Source organism: Rhinatrema bivittatum, chromosome 3 (genome assembly GCF_901001135.1).
Source record: "Rhinatrema bivittatum chromosome 3, aRhiBiv1.1, whole genome shotgun sequence".
NCBI lineage: Eukaryota > Metazoa > Chordata > Amphibia > Gymnophiona > Rhinatrematidae > Rhinatrema > Rhinatrema bivittatum.
The window spans coordinates 41,876,768-41,897,549 of record NC_042617.1 but is presented as its reverse complement, the minus strand read 5'-3'; the positions used below and the strand labels follow the sequence as shown (position 1 = coordinate 41,897,549).

General features: G+C 41.1%; 1 protein-coding gene across 1 annotated transcript in view; it reads left to right on the top strand.

Moving 5' to 3' along the window:
* LYPLAL1 (lysophospholipase like 1) overlaps positions 1 to 15,984 on the top strand; it is a 51,695-nt gene extending 35,711 nt beyond the window's left edge. The window contains exons 4-5 of the mRNA XM_029593182.1: positions 11,601 to 11,716; positions 15,624 to 15,984. Coding sequence (XP_029449042.1) covers positions 11,601 to 11,716; positions 15,624 to 15,860 — 353 coding nt within the window. The 3' untranslated portion in view covers positions 15,861 to 15,984. The remainder of the gene's footprint in view (positions 1 to 11,600; positions 11,717 to 15,623) is intronic.
* The last annotated feature ends 4,798 nt before the right edge of the window (positions 15,985 to 20,782 follow it).

The window sequence follows — 20,782 nt, the reverse complement described above, 5'->3', positions numbered from 1 at the left end:
ATGTGAATCGGTTATTTACTCTTTCAGATAGTAGAAAGACTAGGGGGCACTCCTTGAAGTTAGCATGGGGCACATTTAAAACTAATCGGAGAAAGTTCTTTTTTACTCAACGCACAATTAAACTCTGGAATTTGTTGCCAGAGAATGTGGTTCGTGCAGTTAGTATAGCTGTGTTTAAAAAAGGATTGGATAAGTTCTTGGAGGAGAAGTCCATTACCTGCTATTAAGTTCACTTAGAGAATAGCCACTGCCATTAGCAATGGTAACATGGAATAGACTTAGTTTTTGGGTACTTGCCAGGTTCTTATGGCCTGGATTGGCCACTGTAGGAAACAGGATGCTGGGCTTGATGGACCCTTGGTCTGACCCAGTATGGCATGTTCTTATGTTCTTAGATAGGGGTATAGGGAAGTTCCCTTCCAGTCTGCTCCTTAATGGGAGCGGACTGGGAAGGAAATGGGGAAGCCCAATTCTTGTTGCCACTCGTTGCTTAGTGAAATCCCGCCCCCCCCCCCCCCCACGCTTGCGAGTAACGGGCCACCCACACATGCGTGCGTGGCCATCGGATTTTATAACATGCGCTCGCATGTTATAAATCGGTGCGTGTGCCGGGAACCATACGTGGGTCTTAAAATCAACCCCTTTTTCTCTCTCTAGAATACTGCTCCAGATAATTGTATTCGTCTATCTCCAGAAAATCTAGGTTTTGCTAGAAAATGAATGGAATTGCAAAAGACAGTGCATTCCTATCTGCCATGCACAGCACAAATGTTAAGCCACTGTCCTTGCCGAAGTATGATACACCGGCCAATGAAAACAGTCGGCTTTTCATTAGCGTATGCTTCGGTGTGTGTAAACAATATGGTTTCACCCATACAGTAATGACAAATTACTTTCACTAGTAGGAGAACTACAGATTTCTGTAACCACTACAGACCGCATTGCTCTCATAATGGAAGCACATTATTTTTTTGTGTATGTAGTTTTGTTTGTCATATCAGACTGTGAGCCAAAACATTACTTTGTCCTGTTTTACCAAGAATACATTTTTTGTAAATGTAATACCTTTTTTTTTTAAGTAGTATTCATCATTTCTAAACTTTTCTTCCTCTTAAGATCTTTGTGGTTAAAAAAAACCTGGATGTAAGGAGGCAGTGTGCCAGGAAAATAAGCCTGTCTTATTGTACCTATTTCCTTTCCTCCTTCAGAATAAACTGTGGTCCATTCTCAGCATTAACATTTTAAGTATGTTTATATATGAGATATGTTTTGTTCATTTGGCTGTTGCATATTAGTATTTGGAACCAGGCACCCAACAGTTTTGAATGCATTTAATTTGGTAGATATCCAGGGAGAGCTCCAGGAAAAAAGTGTTGTTTGATGGGTCTATTGCAACTAGTGCTGTTGAGACATAGAGAACCTCACCTTTATCAGTTATTGAGCGTCTACCAAGTTGTTCCTGGTGCGTGCTTCCCTGTGTTCTGAAAATTGACATGTCTTATGCAAAGCCTTCGGTCTTTGAGGGGTGGTTTGCAGTTTTGGCTATATCCTTCTCCTATATAGGTGTTTATTACTGCAGCGACCTCTTCTTTGGCACATCTCAGCGTTTGCTTATCCATCGTAAAAGTACTGCAAGATTTACTTTATTCCTGTTCCAAACAGCTATGAGGCTACTTCTTCAGTACGTTTGGGCTTACAGAGCCTAAACTGAGAATTGAACCAGTGTCTCTTGTCAGGCAGTGCTGAGCACTAACGGTTGTGCTGTTTCCATCATGCAGAATGTTGGGAATGATCCGTTAAGCCAGGAATGGAGACTAAAATAGAAAATATCCGATTGCCTCTGTATCGCTGCATGGTGCACCGCACTTTGAGAACGTTGTGCAGTTCTGCTTGCCCCTTCTCAAAAAAGACAATGGAACCAGAAAAGATGCAGAGGAGAGTGACAGATTGATAAAGGGGATGGAACGCCTGTCCTTTAAAGATAAACTACATAGGCTAGGGTTCTTCATCTTGGAAAAGAGATGGCAAATAAGGGATGTGATAGAAGTTTATGAATTAATGAGAGGGGTGGAACAGGTGAATAAAGGATGGTTATTTACCCTTTCAGATAGATCTAAAACAGACAAGGGACGTGATAGAAGTTTATGAATTAATGAGGGAGGAGGAACAGGTGAATAAAGAATGGTTATTTACCCTTTCAGATAGATCTAAAACAGACAAGGGACGTGATAGAAGTTTATGAATTAATGAGGGAGGAGGAACAGGTGAATAAAGAATGGCTATTTACCCTTTCAGATAGTACTAAAACAGACAAGGGACGTGATAGAAGTTTATGAATTAATGAGGGGGGTGGAACAGGTGAATAAAGGATGGTTATTTACCCTTTCAGATAGTACTGAAACAGACGTTCCCAAACCTGTCGTCGGGGCCCCCCAGTCAATTTGCTTTTCAGGATATCCTCAATGAATGCACATGATAGAAATGTTTGTGTAACGGAGGCAGTGGATGCGTATTCATTGCAGATACGCTGAAAACCAGACTGGCTGGGGGCTCCCTAGGACAGTTTGGGAACCCCACTGTATTAAAAGAAAAAAAAAAAAAGGGAACACTTCATGAAACTAACAACCAGCAGAAACAAAACAAATCATAAAAAGTACTTTTTTCACAAAGCACACAGTCAACTAGCATAGTGGGTTTAAAAGAGATATGGACAAGATTGTGGAGGAAGAATCCTTCATGTGGTTTTGTACCTTATGGAAAAAGCCATAAAACATTATTAACCTGATAGACTGAAAAAAGCTATTACTATCCCTAGAGATGACTAACAAGAAATACAGGACATCTACTTTAAGGGATCTCCCGGCCTGAATACTGTTGGAGACAGGATGCTGGGCTCAATGGATCTTGGTTTGACCCAGCATTGCATTTCACTTCTTATGCTATGATTTTCCTTTGCAGCACATCAGTTCATCTGGATTCCAAATGCTGTGTTAGATCAAAGTGATGAAAAATTGTACCCTGATATAATACTCATGGGGGAGAGGAACAGTAGAGTTTTTGCAGTAAAATTGTGCCATTTAGCTGTTGGCTGAAAAAGATGTCAGGCCGCTTTGCCAAGAGAGAAATCTGGCTAGGAAGTCATTCTTGTCACCAATTCATAAGAAGAGAATGTGGTTGGCTACTGCAAGGAAGTTGCCTTTAACCTTGTTAAAGACATTACGAAATTGTTAAGCAGGAAACAGAAGAAAATAATGAGTAGTTGGAATTTTACATTTTAGTCCTTTTGCCAAGGAGTAGATGTGCTATTCCTATGCAGGAAAACTAGAAATAAACATTAAAAGGGTCAAAACTCTGGTAATTCAACATGTGTTTTATGTATCATGTCAAACCCAGGCTTATATTGAAATATCTTTTTTAGAATCTTAAGGGTTTGCCACCAACTGTAAGTGCTCATTGAAATCAATGTCTGCACTGAACTTACTCTACGGTATCTACCTAGAGACCTTTGTGGTACTAAGAGATAAATTGCAGACTTTTCCATGGAAAATTGAATTCAAAGAGCTAGCTTTTGTATTAATTTTTCTTTTAGCAGTGTGAGCCACATGAAAGTAGCATTACCTAATATTCCTCTACACTGAAAGTGACTGCATTGTAAAGGATTGCCAGTGAGTAATTGTAGGTTGGCTTGCCAGGTTGTGACTAACTGGGTGCAAAAGTTTTAGGTTAAATCATTTAAAAAGTAGTAATGAGTTTTCAGTGCATGCATTTTTAAACAGGATGTAAAATATATTCTGTCATGTACGCAGCTATTGCAACTCTAGATTTTATTGGATTTTTTTTTTTTTTTAAGAATATCAGATATTTGAATGTGTTATTAACCTCCACAATGAAACTTGTTTGTACCACTGATAAAAAGGTGTAATGCATCGGCTCTAAATTTCCCTGAGACCCCTCCTTCTCCCTTTTTTATCACAAATATTTAACATATTTTTCTTTATTCTACTTGGTTTTGTTAGTTTTGTGGCTGAATATTATGATGATGTCATGATCGGTTAATTCAAGTTTATACTTGAATGGCTTATTTGAAAAACATAAATAGAAGAGAAAAAAAGGTTATAATTTCAAATAATTAAAATGTGGTTGTTACTAGTAGAGAGCTTCATTTTTCCTTCAAAAAAAAAAATAAAGTGGAAGACCTACATTTAAAAGAGTTATTAATAAAAGTGATTTTATGTTTTGGGGGAGGCTCCTCCAGCTTTTGCCATTTGGTTTTGTTTACGAAGATACTGGCAGAGTTGTGATAGAAGAGGCAGAATATATATCCCCCTCCCCACTACCTTTTTGTTGGGGAGGGGGAGATATATTTTGCCTTTTCTTTTGCCTCCATATATATATTTCCGTTGAATACCCAAATTAGCTCTGTTAAAACTCCTACCGGTAAGCTGTAAACAAAGCAGTTATTGGAAGTACAAGGGAAATTATTTTAAGCAGCTGGTTAGCTTACGTGAAGAATTTTGTACTGCAATAGACAGTAGTGAAGCAGAGAATCACTGATATTATTAGTGTAATCCATATTATTAGTGTAATTATTTGGTATAAGGCCTATAAGTCCTGAGAATAAATATGCTGTTTTTCTTAGCCTGCTTGTAACAAAAAACAAGTCATGAGATTAGATATATTAAAGAGCAGTTACTCAGAGGCTAACTGTAGAGATATCAGAGGAAAACAGGACAGTAGTGACTTGGCCACACCTAATTGCTTGCTGGTGTGATTAAGACAGACAGTTGGGGCCTCAAGAAGACATGGGAGTAGCCAAGAGAGAAACTGAAACTAGGTCAAAGGTCAGCAGAATCAACATAAAAAGACCTACTTCAAGTTAACTGTTTGAAATCAGAGGAAAAGCTTTTGAACATTATAAGTGGTTAAAGAAATGCCTGATGAGCTGTTGCTGATTTCCCGGTGCTGTGTTCCCATATTTCCAAAGCTATATCAGACTCACATTGGGAACTGTGAGGGGAAGTATTTTTGTGTATATTCCTTAATACAAACTCCAATATTTTATGCTTTTATTGCTTATTTTCAGACTTATAAGTAAAATTTCTATACTTATTAATAAGTATGTTGTGTGTGTGTGTGAGTGTATATATGTATGTGTGTGCGTGTATGTATGTATGTATATATGTATGTGTATATATATATATATATATATATATATATATGCTTTCCCCAAAAAAACAAAATATGAAAATGGAAGGTAAAAACTGAACAGAGCCAAAAGTTTAAATGAGATACTTTCTATATGGGATGAAAATTCCCCCTGATGTTGAAGCTGTTTGGGTGGTAAAGCATCGAGACCTTTATGTTGGGGTGTGTGAATCTTTGGAAACACGTCTAGGAACACATCTGTGAATATGGTGCAATTATAAAGAAAAAGAAAACAAGGATGATACAATTTGATTAAGCTTGACCTGATTTGTATGTTTTAGCAAGAAGTTACTCTGCTATATGGATGATTTTTGATAAAAATCTGTGTAGAAAAATATGAAGAAATAAGATAAAAATTGAGTGGGATGCTTTTGATGTATCCTCATATATGATTGTGTGTGTGTGTGTGTGTGTGTATATATATATATATGTATGTATATATGTATATATATATGTATATATACACACACACGCGCGCCAACCCCTGATTTTATAACATATATATATATATATAATATTGTATAGTTAATTAAGGTGAGGATTTGCTAATGAATAAATGATCCGTCTTTTTGAGTATAAGGTGTTACCCCATTTTAGGATTCTGTGATGGATATATATACACACACACATATATATATATTGTGTATATATCCGTCAGAGAACCCTAAAATGAGGTGACACCACTAATGTTTTAAATTATTTGAAAGATGATTAATGTTGCAAGTTTTATATCACAATGGCAAAGAATATCAAAACTATTCAAAAAATAAAATGGGCACATTAACACACACATACATTTATCAATTGCCCTAGTCGATCATTCCTCATTCACAAGACTTCTAAACTCTCTGTATTGTTATGCATTTATAACATGTATAGATATCAGCATAAAACGTTGTCAAAATATATACAAAGTGCTTGTAATGAAACAATGACACACTTGCAATAAAGCTGACTTGCCGGGCAGCCTCTATTTTGATGTTCCTGACAGCATCGGGGAACGGCAGTTATTTATTATTCAAATGAAATCCAGATTTTGATGCGTTATCAGTATTAATGCTGACCGGCATACTATATATCACATGACTATGACCCCTCCTGATGAAGCCGTTCAGCGTTAAAACATTAAGGGGAAGATTTTAAAAGCCCTACGCACACCAGGCCTAAAGCCCTGAGACGCGTGTAAGTCCCAGGGCTTTTCTGAATGGGCGGGTGGGAGGGGGCGGGGCAGACTGTCTGGGGTTGTGGTGGTGGGGCGGGGTGGCAGACATAACTTTTGAGATAAAGGTACAGGTGTTTTTTTATTTTCAGGCTGGGGGGCGGGACAGGGAGGGGAAGGTGGGGGGGGGGGGGGGAACGGCGAAAGCCAGCTGGTCTCCTCGAGGGCTCAGTGCGCACAAGGTGCACTAGTGTGCACCCCCTTGCGCGCGCCAACCCCTGATTTTATAACATGCGAGCGGCTGCGCGCACATGTTATAAAATCAGGCGTACATTTGTGCGTGCCGGATGCATACCTTTTAAAATCTGCCCCAAGGCCTTTGTAATACCTTCCATCTTTGTGGGCATTCGAGAAAATGCAACTTTGTGTCATTGATGTGGCTGAGAATTGAGTTATTGGATCTTGGATGTCTTGAGTTCGACACTTTCAAATCATCTGCTTCAAACCTCTGTGAATATCTTAAGCGATTTGACTGCTTTTTGTAGAATGCATTACAGCTTTGTACAGTCATCCTTATAAGAAGGATTTTGCAAGAAGGAGGCGTGGATGGTGATGTTGTGGTGTTCATTGGGTGAGTTGGTATGCTTTGTTGAACGACCATGTTTTTAGATCTTTTTTGAAGGTTTTTAGGTTTTCTTGAGTTCTGAGTTCAGTTGGGAGGGAGTTCCAGAGTTTTGGGCTACCTAGAGATATTGCTCTCTTTTGGGTTGAGGTGAGTTGATTGTAGCGTGTTTTTAGAAGTCCCTTATTTGCTGATCTGAGGTTTCTGTTTGGGGTATTTAGTTTTATAGAGGAGCTTAGCCAATTTTCTTGTTTTTCATATATAATTTTATGTAGGATGGATAGTACTTTGTATTCAATCCTGAATCTTATTGGTAGCCAGTGTAGTGAAATAAGTGTTGGAGTGATGTGGTCGTGCTTTTTAGATCCAGTGAGGATTCTTACAGATGCGTTCTGTATGATCAGGAGTGGGTGAATAGTGTTTAGAGGTAAGATGAAAAGGAGTGAGTTACAGTGATCTATGTTGGAGAAAATTAGTAATTGAAGGACTGATCTGAAGTCATTGTTGGCAATAAAAGGTTTTAAATGACGGAGTGTAAGTAGTTTATGATATCCGTCTTAGATTTTTGTTGTGATTATGGTTTTTGAAAGAAAGTTCCTGTCAATTATTACTCCGAGGTTGCGAGCATGATTGATTGGAGATATAACCGTATTTTGGTTCATTAGGTTGAGTGTTGGTATTTGAGGAGAGTTGTTCCTTCTGTCTAATAAGATCATTTCAGTCTTGTCGAAGTTGAGGATGAGTTTTAAGTTGGTTAGTATTTCCTTTATATTGTTTAGGTAAGTTGCTGTTAATTTGTATGTTTCTTCTAGTGATTTTTTTACTGGGATTAATATTTGAATATCATAAGCATAGATGAAGTGGGTCAGATTGAGATTTGATAGGAAGTGGCGTAATGGAAGCAGATAGATGTTAAAGAGCGTCGCTGACAGAGCGGGATCCTTGGGGAACTCCAGTGTTTAGATTGATTTTCTTTGAGAGGGAATCATTGAGTAGCACTTGGTAGGATCTTTGTGATAGGTAAGAGGAGAACCATTGTAGGGTTGTTTCCTTAGCTCCAATTTCGGATAGACGGTCAATCATGATGGAGTGGTTTACTGTATCAAAGGCTGCAGATAGGTCGAGTAGGATTAGAAGGTAGCTGTGGCCTTTTTCAAAACTTTTGAGTACGAAGTCGTTCATTGCTAGTAGTAGCATCTCAGTGTTCAGTTGCTTTCTGAAGCCAAATTGAGTGGGTAGCAGGATGTTGTTTTCTTCTAGTTGGTCAGTGAGCCGTGTGTGGACAACTTTCTCAATGATTTTGGCAATGAATGGGAGGTTTGATATGGGTCGGTAGTTCAGTGGGTTTTCTGGATCAAGATTATTCTTTTTCAGAATGGGTTTGATGATTGCCGATTTTAGACATTCTGGGTAGTTTCCTTCCGTGAGGGAGAAGTTTACGATTTCAGTTATCATCTTAGTTATTGGTGGTTCGATATTTTTTATCGTTGGATTGGGTATGGCGTCAATAGGGTGTTTGGCTGGGTTCATTTTTTTAATGATCATTTGGACTTCCAAAGAAGTCTTGATTCCTCAAATTTCTCCTTGATACCTAGAAAATTGGGTTGCATCAGTGCTTCTGAGCATATTTAAATCAGACTATGTGGCAACAAGTTTTTACAAGCATTTTTGTTTTTTTACTTTTTTTGTTCTCAGTTCATGTTGACTTTATGGTTGGAGTATGCTCAAAGTGCCAGTGTATGTGTTGTTGATACCAAGAGATGCTGCTGCTGCATATCCAAAAGGGGATAATAAGGATCATGCATATTGTCATGAAACTGATAATACATTATGGGGCGGATTTTCAGACTCCGCGAATAGGCCTACTTTTGTTTGCGCTCCAGGCGCAAACAAAAGTACGCTGGATTTTAGTAGATACGCGCGGAGCCGCGCGTATCTGCTAAAAACCTGGATCGGCGCGCGCAAGGCTATCGATTTTGTATAGCCGGCGCGCGCAGCCTACCCCCGTTCCCTCCAAGGTCGCTCCGAAATCGGAGCGGCCTTGGAGGGAATCCTCTAACGCCCTCCCCTCACCTTCCCCTCCCTTCCTCTACCTAACCCACCTGCCCGGCCCTGTCTACACCCCCCCCTTACCTTTCTCCGGGGATTTACGAGCGGGCCTCCTGCGCGCCGGGCCGCGCCGGGCCGCGACCTGGGGGCGGGTACGGAGGGCGCGGCCATGCCCCCGGACCGCCCTGGGCCGTAGCCACGCCCCTGTACCCGCCCCCAAAACGCTGCCGACACGCCCCTGAAACGTCGCGATGACCGGGCCCGCCCCGACACGCCCTCGACACGCCCCCTCGGAGAACCCCGGGACTTACGCGAGTCCCGGGGCTCTGCGCGCGCCGGTAGGCCTATGTAAAATAGGCTCACCAGCGCGCAGGGCCCTGCTCGCCTAAATCCGCCCGGTTTTGGGCGGATTTAGGCGAGCAGGGCTCTGAAAATCCGCCCCTATGTGATTTGGCTTGATGGCCAACCCAAAAACCTGTGTAAAAGAGATTTTTTCACTTTTTCTGAGATCTATACTGCTTAGGAGCAGTGTGGAGGGAGCGGTATTTGGAGGGGGCGGGGGGGGGGGGGGGGACTTAAACATAAGATCAGAAGTTTTTTCATAAGTCATGAATTTAGGTGAATTAAGTCCTAAGATGGTCATTTTTAAACAGGCACACTGGCGCACATGTGCACATTCGTCAGCCTGCATCCACGTATATGCACGCATATAATAAAATAGACTGCCCGTGCGCACATGTGTGCTTAATTTTAAGTGGGCATGTGCCTATGTGCACAAATGCTGCTACCGTGTAAGTGGAGGGGGGATTTTAGTACACATGCGTGCTGACGCCATTTCCAGTTTGCCCAGGTAAGGGATAGGACTTCCACACCCTCCTAACTTAATAGCTTTCCATTTCCCCTGTTAGCCCCTACCTTTAAAACTCCGCTGATCTTTTTTTTTTTTTTTTTTTACTCGCATGTCTTTCATAGCAGAAGCAAAGTTATGAAATACGGGATCCCAGCGTGCGCCTGTGCGCGTGTAATTATTTACATGTAAATTTGAAGTTGAAATCCAGGAATGCCTAGGCCCTGCCCAGACCACGCCCACACCCTGTCCCTTTTTTGGAATTTTTGCTTTCTGCGCTTAGCTGGAGATATGCACTTACACGGGCACCTTTTAAAATCTGCTTGCTGCATTCTGGCCCAACATATCTCCCGGTTTTGGCACATGCCAGGCTTTTAAAATTCACCTTTAAGTGTCTGTAAACACATCTAAGCAAAGGAAGGGTCCCAATATTTTTCAAAAGTAAGCTTGTAACATTGCAAACAAATGAAAAGCGAAATTAATTCATGGTGAGCTTACTGTTCATACTGGAGACAGATACTGATGATGATGATGACAAAACCTCTTGGATTTTGTAAAACTATTGGGGCGGATTTTCATACTCCGCGAATAGGCCTACTTTTGTTTGCGCTCCAGGCGCAAACAAAAGTACGCTGGATTTTAGTAGATACGCGTGGAGCCGCGCGTATCTGCTAAAAACCTGGATCGGCGCGCGCAAGGCTATCGATTTTGTATAGCCGGCGCGCGCCGAGCCGCGCAGCCTACCCCCATTCCCTCCGAGGCCGCTCCGAAATCGGAGCGGCCTCGGAGGGAACTTCCTTTTGCCCTCCCCTCACCTTCCCCTCCCTTCCCCTACCTAACCCACCCACCCGGCCCTGTCTAAGCCCCCACCTTACCTTTGTCAGGGGATTTACGCCTCCCGGAGGGAGGCGTAAATCCCCGCGCGCCAGCGGGCCTCTTGCGCGCCGGGCCGCGACCTGGGGGCGGGTATGGAGGGCGCGGCCACGCCCCCGGACCGCCCCGGGCCGTAGCCACGCCCCCGTACCCGCCCCAAAACACTGCCGACACGCCCCCGAAATGCCACGACGACCGGGCCCGCCCCCGACACGCCCCCCTCGGAGAACCCCGGGACTTACGCGAGTCCCGGGGCTCTGCGCGCGCCGGTAGGCCTATGTAAAATAGGCTCACCGGCGCGCAGGGCCCTGCTCGCCTAAATCCGCCCGGTTTTGGGCGGATTTAGGCGAGCAGGGCTCTGAAAATCCGCCCCATTATATGTTGATGTCACTCTAAAGATCTAGTAAATGAATCAGTTGTAAGTGACCATAACCAGTTAAAATGTTACCAGAGGCATTAAGCAAGATTCAAGCTGATCTCATTTTTTCTAATCAACTTGCTGCGACATATGTTATGAAACCTAGACAGACAGTGCTACATTTCCCCACTTTTAGAGCTTATTCATTTGGAACACTTCAGTTATCTTGTAATAGGGATGTGCAACCATTCGTTTCATTTGTTTGGACGCTTATTGCGTATCTCACGAATGTACGCACAACGAATGGTGTGTCTAATGGACGCACTATAGACGGATGTGCATACCATTTGTTTTGTGCTACATTCATCTGTTCATTATGGATGTCCAAAAACTAAAGAATGCACATTCCTATCCTATAATAGCTGTTTTTGCTTTTTTTGAAAAATAAATCTTGCTGATATGACTTTTTTTTTTTTGACACTTTTAGGTGGATTTTCAATGGGGGGAGCCATGGCAATGTATTTAGCTTACAAATATCATCAAAATGTAGCAGGCGTATTTGCTCTTTCCAGTTTTCTAAACAAGGGATCTGTTGTTTACCAGGTGAGTACCAAACTTAACTTCTGAACTATTTTTATAAAACATTTTAAAATCCAGTACAAAGTAGAAAAATGCATATTTATCACTTGTCCTGTACCTAATATCATAGCAGAGCCAGTGGGGCCAGTAGGCTTATGTTAAACTGCTACACTGCAGTTACCTTGGCCATAGTAGCCTAAGCCTTAGGAGGCCAAAGATCTTCATTGCCTTATAACCAACCCATGGCACAAGATGTTAAAACATTAATCTTACCTTGATGTTTTTACTAAATATGTGCTGAATGCATTTCCAAAATAGAGCACATAAAGTAGCAGTAATACAGGTGGAATAATAGCAAAACCAAACCCTGTCAGAATCACCCCCTCCCCAACATGTCATGAACATTTGGTGTGGATAGAACTCCAGACATAAATGTTATTAAGGGAGAACACACACAGAGGACCAACCTAGCAATTCAATAAGCCTTCTTTTCTTTCAGAGAGTAGGCTGAAAATGGCTTTCGGAAATATACTGACTTTTAGTTTTTCTTTGTTAAGGGCACAATTCTTGTGGTTAATGCATAAAGAGCAGTGACCCGTAGCTTACTGTATCCGCAACTTAAGTTGCTTCAAAGGAAGCATCATCTGCTGTCTTTAATCTCAGACTTTATGTTCATTTACAAATCACAAGAGCCCTCCTAAATTTTAATTATACCATCCACCCCAGGTTTTGTTATCCACGTGGAAGGTAATTTGCTCAGTGTTGATCTACAGTTACAAAGCAGATGGATATATTAAAACTAAATAAAAGTAGAAGAGAGACAAAATGCATCAAAGGTCCACTAGAAAACTCTGTTTTTGATCACAAGATCACAAGAAAACTAAATCATATATTTCAATGCATAGGCCATATTTAGGGACTTGTGTATTAAGCTGTGCTAATGTTCTCATGCTTTACTGGCAGTGCTTGCAGCTTGCTTAATCTCAAGGGGCTTAACCTGCATTAAAATGGTGCATTAATGTGCTGTTTTAACATAGCTTCGTAAGTAGACCCCTTAAAGCACCATCACAATTTAACTACACCTATACTTATTTCATTTATAGACGTATAGAAAGCGCAAAGTCAGTATGCACTTATTTTAATGTATTGCACCCAATAATTTTCTCTACAGTTAATGGTGTTGTCTTACTCCTTGTTTAAATCAGGTGTTCCCATAGATAGAAACATAAGGTCCTTCTCTTCTTAGGCCTGACTAGTCTGCTCAGTTTGCTTCATTTTGCATTGCTATATTGACCACTCCTGACCTTCTCTTCACAACTAAATATTTGCTTCTTTTACATTCATTCATATGTTTAAAGTATTTGAATTTCTTTATCATATTCCTCACTCCACTTCTTTCTTCTAAGCTATATGTAATTAGATCCTTAAGTATTTCATAGGGCTTTTGATGCAGACTCTGCACCATTTCGGTAGCCCTTCTCTGGATGGCTGCTACCCTTTGGAGGTATAGTCTACAGATTTTGACACGTTATCCCTAAATCAGATCTCAGCAATGTCCTAGATAGATGCGTAATCATCTCCTTTATTATTAGCAATAATATTATTATTCATTTTTACAGCACATAGTAGTATGCAGCATTTCAGTGTTATACAGACACATACGAGACATGCTTGTTTGCACATACAATATGCTTGTTTAAACATAGGTTTTATCTTGATGTTCTGGAGTGGGGGGAATTTGTCATTAGAGTGTTGGTTTCTTTTATTTTTATTTTCTTACTTTACCCCTAGATTCATCAAAATGCTATAATATCGCATGCATAACTCCCACGGTAAGAGAAAGGGGCGTGTTTAGGATATTTTTTTAGAATTACCACACCACGTGTAACATAGTGCTTCGCATAGGTAGTATCGCATGGTGCAGTAAACGTTTCGTACCCCGTGATACTTCTGTTTTGCAGCTTACGAAGTGCCAAGAGAGAGAGAGACTATTTATAAGGCCCTCATAGTAGTCAATGATTTATATCTCTATAGGAGGGCCAGCTAATAGCTCACAGTGAGGTGTTGGTGGTGGTTTAGGGGCCAGTTTTACATGCAGACTGAGACATACGAGCAGCACACCACACCTCTGTGAAGATTTGACGTCATTTGGCGTGAGGAAAGTCTCTCGTCCTAGATTGATGGACTCTATGACAGGGTACCATCAAGCTAGGCCAAGATAACATAGTAGAAATCTCAACTTTGTGAGACTTTACTCACTCCAAATAACTTCCAATCTTCACCAAGGTGTACTGTGCTGTTCATACAATTCACTCTGCATGTAAAACTGGCCCCTAAACCACCACCACCACCTCACCTTGAGCTATTAGCCGGCCCTCCTATAGTCATATAAATAGTTGAATACTGTGAAGGCCTCCCCAGAGGCTCTCTTTCTCTACTCTCTTTCTCTACTCTACTCCACTCCCTCCTCCCCTCTTCCCTCTCCCCTCTCAGCCCAGAAATGGCAGAAATGGAATTTGAAACTTCATCGCAAATTGCGTTAAGGCCATTTCGGGCATATCGCACAGCTTAACACCAGGAAAAAAGGCGTTAAAACCCTGCAATAACATGCATTATGCTATCGCACAGTGTGATATTGCCCCTCATTTTCATTAATCCCACCCAAACCCCTCATCCAACCCCTTTCAAAAAATTTGCATTTGTGCCGTGTAATAGTACAATTATCGCAATCGTTATGACTTTAATGTATTTTGATGAATGACCCTGTTAGTTCTTTTATGGTGTTAGCATAATTTAATTTTTTCTGTTTTTTTAATTGATTTAGTTTTATATTCAATTATGAATGCTTTGCTATGTTGTTATTTATTGATGATTTATTTTTGCTGACTTAGGTATGTTTTGTTCTTTTGTTACTAGAGTTTATTTTTATATTTTAATTGCTCTGTATGCTATTTATTATTTTATTGTTCTTTATTGATGCTTGACAAAGTTTGGATTTTGTATGTTTTATTGTGTTTAGTTTTATTGTACATTACTTAAGTTACAATTTCTAAGATATGCAATCAGTCAGATTTGTATAAATAAAATAACTAGCAGCCTCTGTTCCAAGAAACAGTATAAAAAAAAAAAATGAATAAGATGCTTTAGGTTAAGAAAGAAGCCATGATTGGGTGGTGGTGGGGGTTGTGGGACTAAACTGGGTGCATCAGGACAACCTCAAACCCCTCACCTAACATCATTCACTTAACAAGCCATCACCTAATACAATTGTACATTTTACCTCACCCCCCTCCCTGCTCTTCATGCGCACATACAACCTTAGTATACAACCCCTGTACATATTCTCTATTTATTGACTCCCTGTACATATTTTCTCCTCCTGTACCCGTCCTCACCCCCCCGCCCCCCCCCTCGTCAAGATCACCCTCACCCCTCCCTCCCCTAGTTTTCGAGTTCTTACTATGTTACTATGCTCATGTTACTCACAGTTCTTTGTAAAGGCTCCGCCTATATTTATCTTGGTTTGTAAGTTATCTGTAAACCGGCACGATGTGCAAACGGTTGCCGGTATATAAAATTAAATAAATAAATAAATAAATAAATAAATTAGAAATGGGAATAGTTGAAAAAGGGGTAGCTTTCTTTTTTTCTACTGGCTATGCCTCTTCCTAACTCCTTTAGCATTCACATGAATCTGGCCATTTCCTTGCCACTTTGCTTTTCTGCTCTTAAATCATTAGATAAGGACACCCCAAGATCGCGCCCCTGATTGTTGTTCGAGTTGATTGTGAGCCATTTTGCTGTTCACTGGTATGAAAGGTACTGTGCAGAGTAACATTCTGTGTATTCCCAAGCGAGCATCTCGGTTGAGTAGATTTTCAGTATTGTTTTGCTGAAAGCTATAATTTAATTTATTTATTTTTATTAATAGGTACTGCAGAATAACAGCACCCTTCCTGAACTGTTTCAGTGCCATGGAGCTCTCGACGAGTTAGCTTTTCACTCATGGGGCAAAGAGACCAACTTAGCTTTGCAGTCCTCGGGAGTGCCAACAACGTTTCATAGCTTTCCTAATCTTTATCATGAGCTTAGCAAAACAGAGCTGGAAAACCTGAGGTCCTGGATTTTAAAGAAACTGCCTGAAGAAGCAACAGCACCTAGAAACTAAGAAGTGCAATTTTTTAAAACAATTTTTTTTTTTTGCTTATCAATTCTAATAATATTGAGATGCAGCTGTGCCCCATTATTACTATGGTTTTTTTTTTTTAAACCTAATAAAATTATGTACTGTATTTTGCCGCGTGCTTCTCCATACTATGCAGACTTTTGAAATTGTGTATCGGAACTCTTCCCATAGATGAGGATGAAACTACGGTCAGCTGAACATTTGTCACCCGTGTGTCTAAAGGCGCCTGAAGTGGGTGGTCAGGCTGCCTCCTCTTCAGTGCATGAACTTCTCACATCTGCTCTGTGTCCTGTCGGAGAGGAGCCTCAGATTCTGGCTTCCAGTCTGTCTGTCAGGTCTACAGCAGAGCACAGCCTTGCTGCCAAAACCTTGGAGCCAGTACATGTGTTCGGGTGCATTAGGCTATTAGGTTGCTCCGTTTCTTCAGGTTTTAGACAAAAATGCTCATTCTTTTTAAGTCTTCCCCTCTTATGCTGCAAAATTCCTGAATCTTGTAAATGGTGAGAGATTTAGCCCATGGCATTTTTTTCTCATGCTGTAAGACGAGTATTTGGGCCAGTGGGGGACACCCTCTCCTGTTCCATAAAGATTTATTCCTCTGCATATTTTTTTTTTTGCACACCTGAATTGCACAGAATAGAGGCCTTTGTAAATATATTCCTTTCCTTCCTCGACAAAAAAAAAAAAAGAGCTGGAAAGGAGTGTTAGGGGAAGGTTATCTTAAATCCTATGCAAAGCTTTTGGGAAATCAGTGAAAAGGTGTTAGGGAGGCCACAGGCAGCCGTGGAGCCAGGTTTTGAAGAGTTAAGACTCCTGAGCTTAGAAGTTAGGTGCCTAAGTCACTCACCATTAAAAACTGGGCAGGGCTGAGCATTTACATTTATTTGCTTGAAAAGTGGGTGGCTACAGGCATGAAGCAGGGTGGGAAAAATGGTTGAGGTCAATATTCAAAGCGTGTTCAGCGCTATTTAGCCAGATAAGCGGGACTTAAGCAGCTAAGGAGTGGCCGCTGAATATGTGCTCGTGTTCAGCGGCCGCCGCTTTCCCGTACACATCCCTTATACGCCTAAAATATACATACAAAGAAGTGGGCCTGCATTGGGCAGATTGGGGGCAGACAGAGTTAAGCGTATAAGTGTACGTCTAAGTTTAGATGTCCCATAGCGTAGGTCTAAGCTTAGCCGTGTAGACTTATCCGGTGACGTGTGCATATATACGCGTATACACAGCGGCTTTGCTGTGCCGCTGAATGTACATCGTAACATAGTTGGAAAAGATATATCCGGCCAAGTTACTTGAACGGCCAGCTTTGAATATTGACCTTGTTAGATGCTTAATGTTGCTTTTCAGCACCAGGCACCTAATTTAGGGGTCATTCACTAAAGCTTTATCGCATGCGAAAAGGGCCTTTTTGCATGCGATATAATGCAAATTGGGAGGAGTCGGCGGTGTCTTCGCTGCCGGCGATAACGTTACCAATTTTATCGTCGCCAGTAGCGCGCCGAATAGCACTGGCGACGATTTCGCACTGAATAGCGGTGGCGCTATTCAGTGCGAAAGCCGGCAGCGAAGACAACCGCGGTGGTGCGAAGGCTGCGGGCTTTCGCAAGCCACCCCCCATTTTCGCTGGATTCATCATCCTGCGATGAATGATGAATCCAGGCCTTAGTTTCCTAAATCTAGGCAAATGAATTGCAGAGCCAAGTATTAGGGGAATATTCAGCGGAAAACTTAGCATCGAAATGTAGGCTCTAAGTGATGCACCAAGTGTTTTGTTTTTTTTAATTGCCCCCCCCCTTTTTTTTTTTTTTTTTTTACCTTTTCTATTACTGGGCTAATGTTAAAAATCTGAATTGGTTTTGTGAAGCTGCGGGGCAAGTGTTTTTACCTCTTAGGGTAGAAAAACCTTCAGCTTTGCACATTTCAATCCTCTTCTCAGGAGGTAATTTTTCTAAGTATATTCCTAGTTAAGTTGTTGATTGGGAGTTATTGCAGTAGTGTCTGGTGTAGTGTTGGGAGTAGACTTGAATGCACAAAAACCTGCTTTTTAATGCACCACTTTGAGGAAATTACCTCTCTAGAGGGGTATTTTTCTTTTTTCTGCCAGCAAGTTCCGAGGGATCTAATTTTAGACATTAAGAGAAGGAAACTCGGTGACAGTTCAGAAAATATACATGCCTAGTTGTACTTACAGGTGTATCATTCCAGTTTGTTTCTCTGTTTTACAAATTTAACCAAAACATTTTTTAGCTTTACCCCAAAGCGAGATGTCTTGGCATTGTGGTATTCTCTGTGTCTCTTTTTACTCTGTTGCTATGCCAGGATGTTGACTGGGCAACAGCCTTTATTTCCTGAAAACTACACCTCCCAGCCGTTTTTGGGGTTTGTATTCACCAGACCCCCGTGACTGACATCCTCGCTGCTCAAAGCCACTTTAAAACAAGACTGTCTACAGCATTCAGCTGCAGCCAGGTACTGGCATAAGGATATGAGCAATTGGAGTTTGCAAGAGCTCAGATTTATTAGTTTGCTGCCATCCTCCTTTCCAGTTAAAACAGTCTCTCTGGTACAGCAAGAGCATGCCAAAACCAGCTATTGGTCTTCCTGTCACTACACTTCACCTGCACATTGTATCCATTGCTCATGTGGTCTGATCAGTACTTTAGTATATTAACCATAAAGCTTAGCCTGTCATGGGTCTCAGCAGATTTATTTCTTTCCCTGACGTCTCAACTAGTATACAATTTCTGTATGGTCTTTTTGATGCTCAGTATGCAAACAAGCTATCCTTTGCTAATTTATATAATAGAGCACTCGATTTTCTAGAAAGAAGTGAAATATGATTGCCCTAGGTGACTCTTCTACTATTCTCCCCAAAAATATCCCATCAGGGATGACATCAATAATACACTAATCCGATGGGAATCATACCTCACGGAGATAAGAGATCCTCTCACAAATGGCACTCACTCTCAGCCAAAGCAAAACGGAAATTCTACACCTTTCCAGCAAAACATCTACACCATCCACTGACCCTGCAACACCACCCAAATACAAAATGCCTACAACAGTTAGAGACCTCGGAATCATCTTGGATAAGGAACTAAACTTTAAATACCATATCAGCACACTGATAAAAGAAGGTTTCTGCAAACTACAAATCCTTAAAAAACTTAAACCCCTGCTACATCCTCCAGATTACCGGACAGTACTGCAGTCCCTCCTCTTTGCTAAGTTAGATTACTGCAACGCCCTCCTAATAGGCCTACCCACTGCCACCACCAAGCCCCTCCAGCTCCTTCAAAATACAGCCGCAAGATCACTAACAAACTGCAAAAAATCAGATCACATCACACCTTTACTCAAACAACTCCACTGGCTACCTGTCCCATTCAGATCTCAATACAAGACCTTCATGCTCATTCACAAAGCAATCCATAATGGCAAAGCCACTTGGTTACAAAAACCACTTAACCCTAGCAACCCTATAAGAAACCTTCGCTCAACCAACACAAGTTTACAACTCCCTCCATTAAGGAAGTTAATCGAGTCTCCACAAGAGTACGTGCTGCATCAATAGCAGGTCCCCACATCTGGAACACCCTGCCAGTTCCACTCAGAACAGACTCCTCTACACCATCCTTCAGAAAGAATCTCAAAACATGGCTCTTTCTGAAAGCATTCCCCGCAGAAAAGTAATCGAGTTCTCCCTATCCCTCACCTCCCCTCCCCTTTCCCCCTTTTCTACTTCCATATAGCCCAAACCAATTCTGGTCGCCGCATCTCAAAAAAGATATAATTGCGATGGAGAAGGTACAGAGAAGGGCTACCAAAATGATAAGGGGAATGGAACAACTCCCCTATGAGGAAAGACTAAAGAGGTTAGGACTTTTCAGCTTGGAGAAGAGACGACTGAGGGGGGGATATGATAGAGGTGTTTAAAATCATGAGAGGTCTAGAACGGGTAGATGTGAATCGGTTATTTACTCTTTCGGATAGTAGAAGGACTAGGGGACACTCCATGAAGTTAGCATGGGGCACATTTAAAACTAATCGGAGAAAGTTCTTTTTTACTCAACGCACAATTAAACTCTGGAATTTGTTGCCAGAGAATGTGGTTCGTGCAGTTAGTATAGCTGTGTTTAAAAAAGGATTGGATAAGTTCTTGGAGGAGAAGTCCATTACCTGCTATTAAGTTCACTTAGAGAATAGCCACTGCCATTAGCAATGGTTACATGGAATAGACAGTTTTTGGGTACTTGCCAGGTTCTTATGGCCTGGATTGGCCACTGTTGGAAACAGGATGCTGGGCTTGATGGACCCTTGGTCTGACCCAGTATGGCATTTTCTTATGTTCTTATGTTCTTATGTCCCCCACTGCCCGGAACATAGTAAATTAAGTTCAGTAGATATTCTGCTAAAAAGTTATTATGTGAATCAAGTTTTTTGTTCAAATAGTTTCTTATAGTGACTCTGTTAAACTGTTACAATGTACCATGTCTTCCGACATCCTGTTTTATGTAAATCGGTGTGATATTTTGAATTGAATATCGGTATAGAAAAAAATATATAAATAAATATATAGATGGATAATTATAGCTATATATAAATATAGATAACTATATAGTTGCTCTCCTTGCTTGTTTACTAAAGGTGGTAGAGTATTTCATCTACCATTAAAGATGAAACCATCTCCAGCCCTTGCTGTCTCGCTTTACTTCTTTATTCAATTGGTCAAACATATTTGAAATCCATTGTCACAGTTTCACCTCCCATGCTGTGCATAATCACATCCCTTTCTTGAACTGGCTGCTCTACCTTTTTCTTTGATGAATTCCTATTCCATCTTACTCCTGCGCTATGAAGCAATTACTACAGTTGAATTTATGTTGCTTGCTTCATAT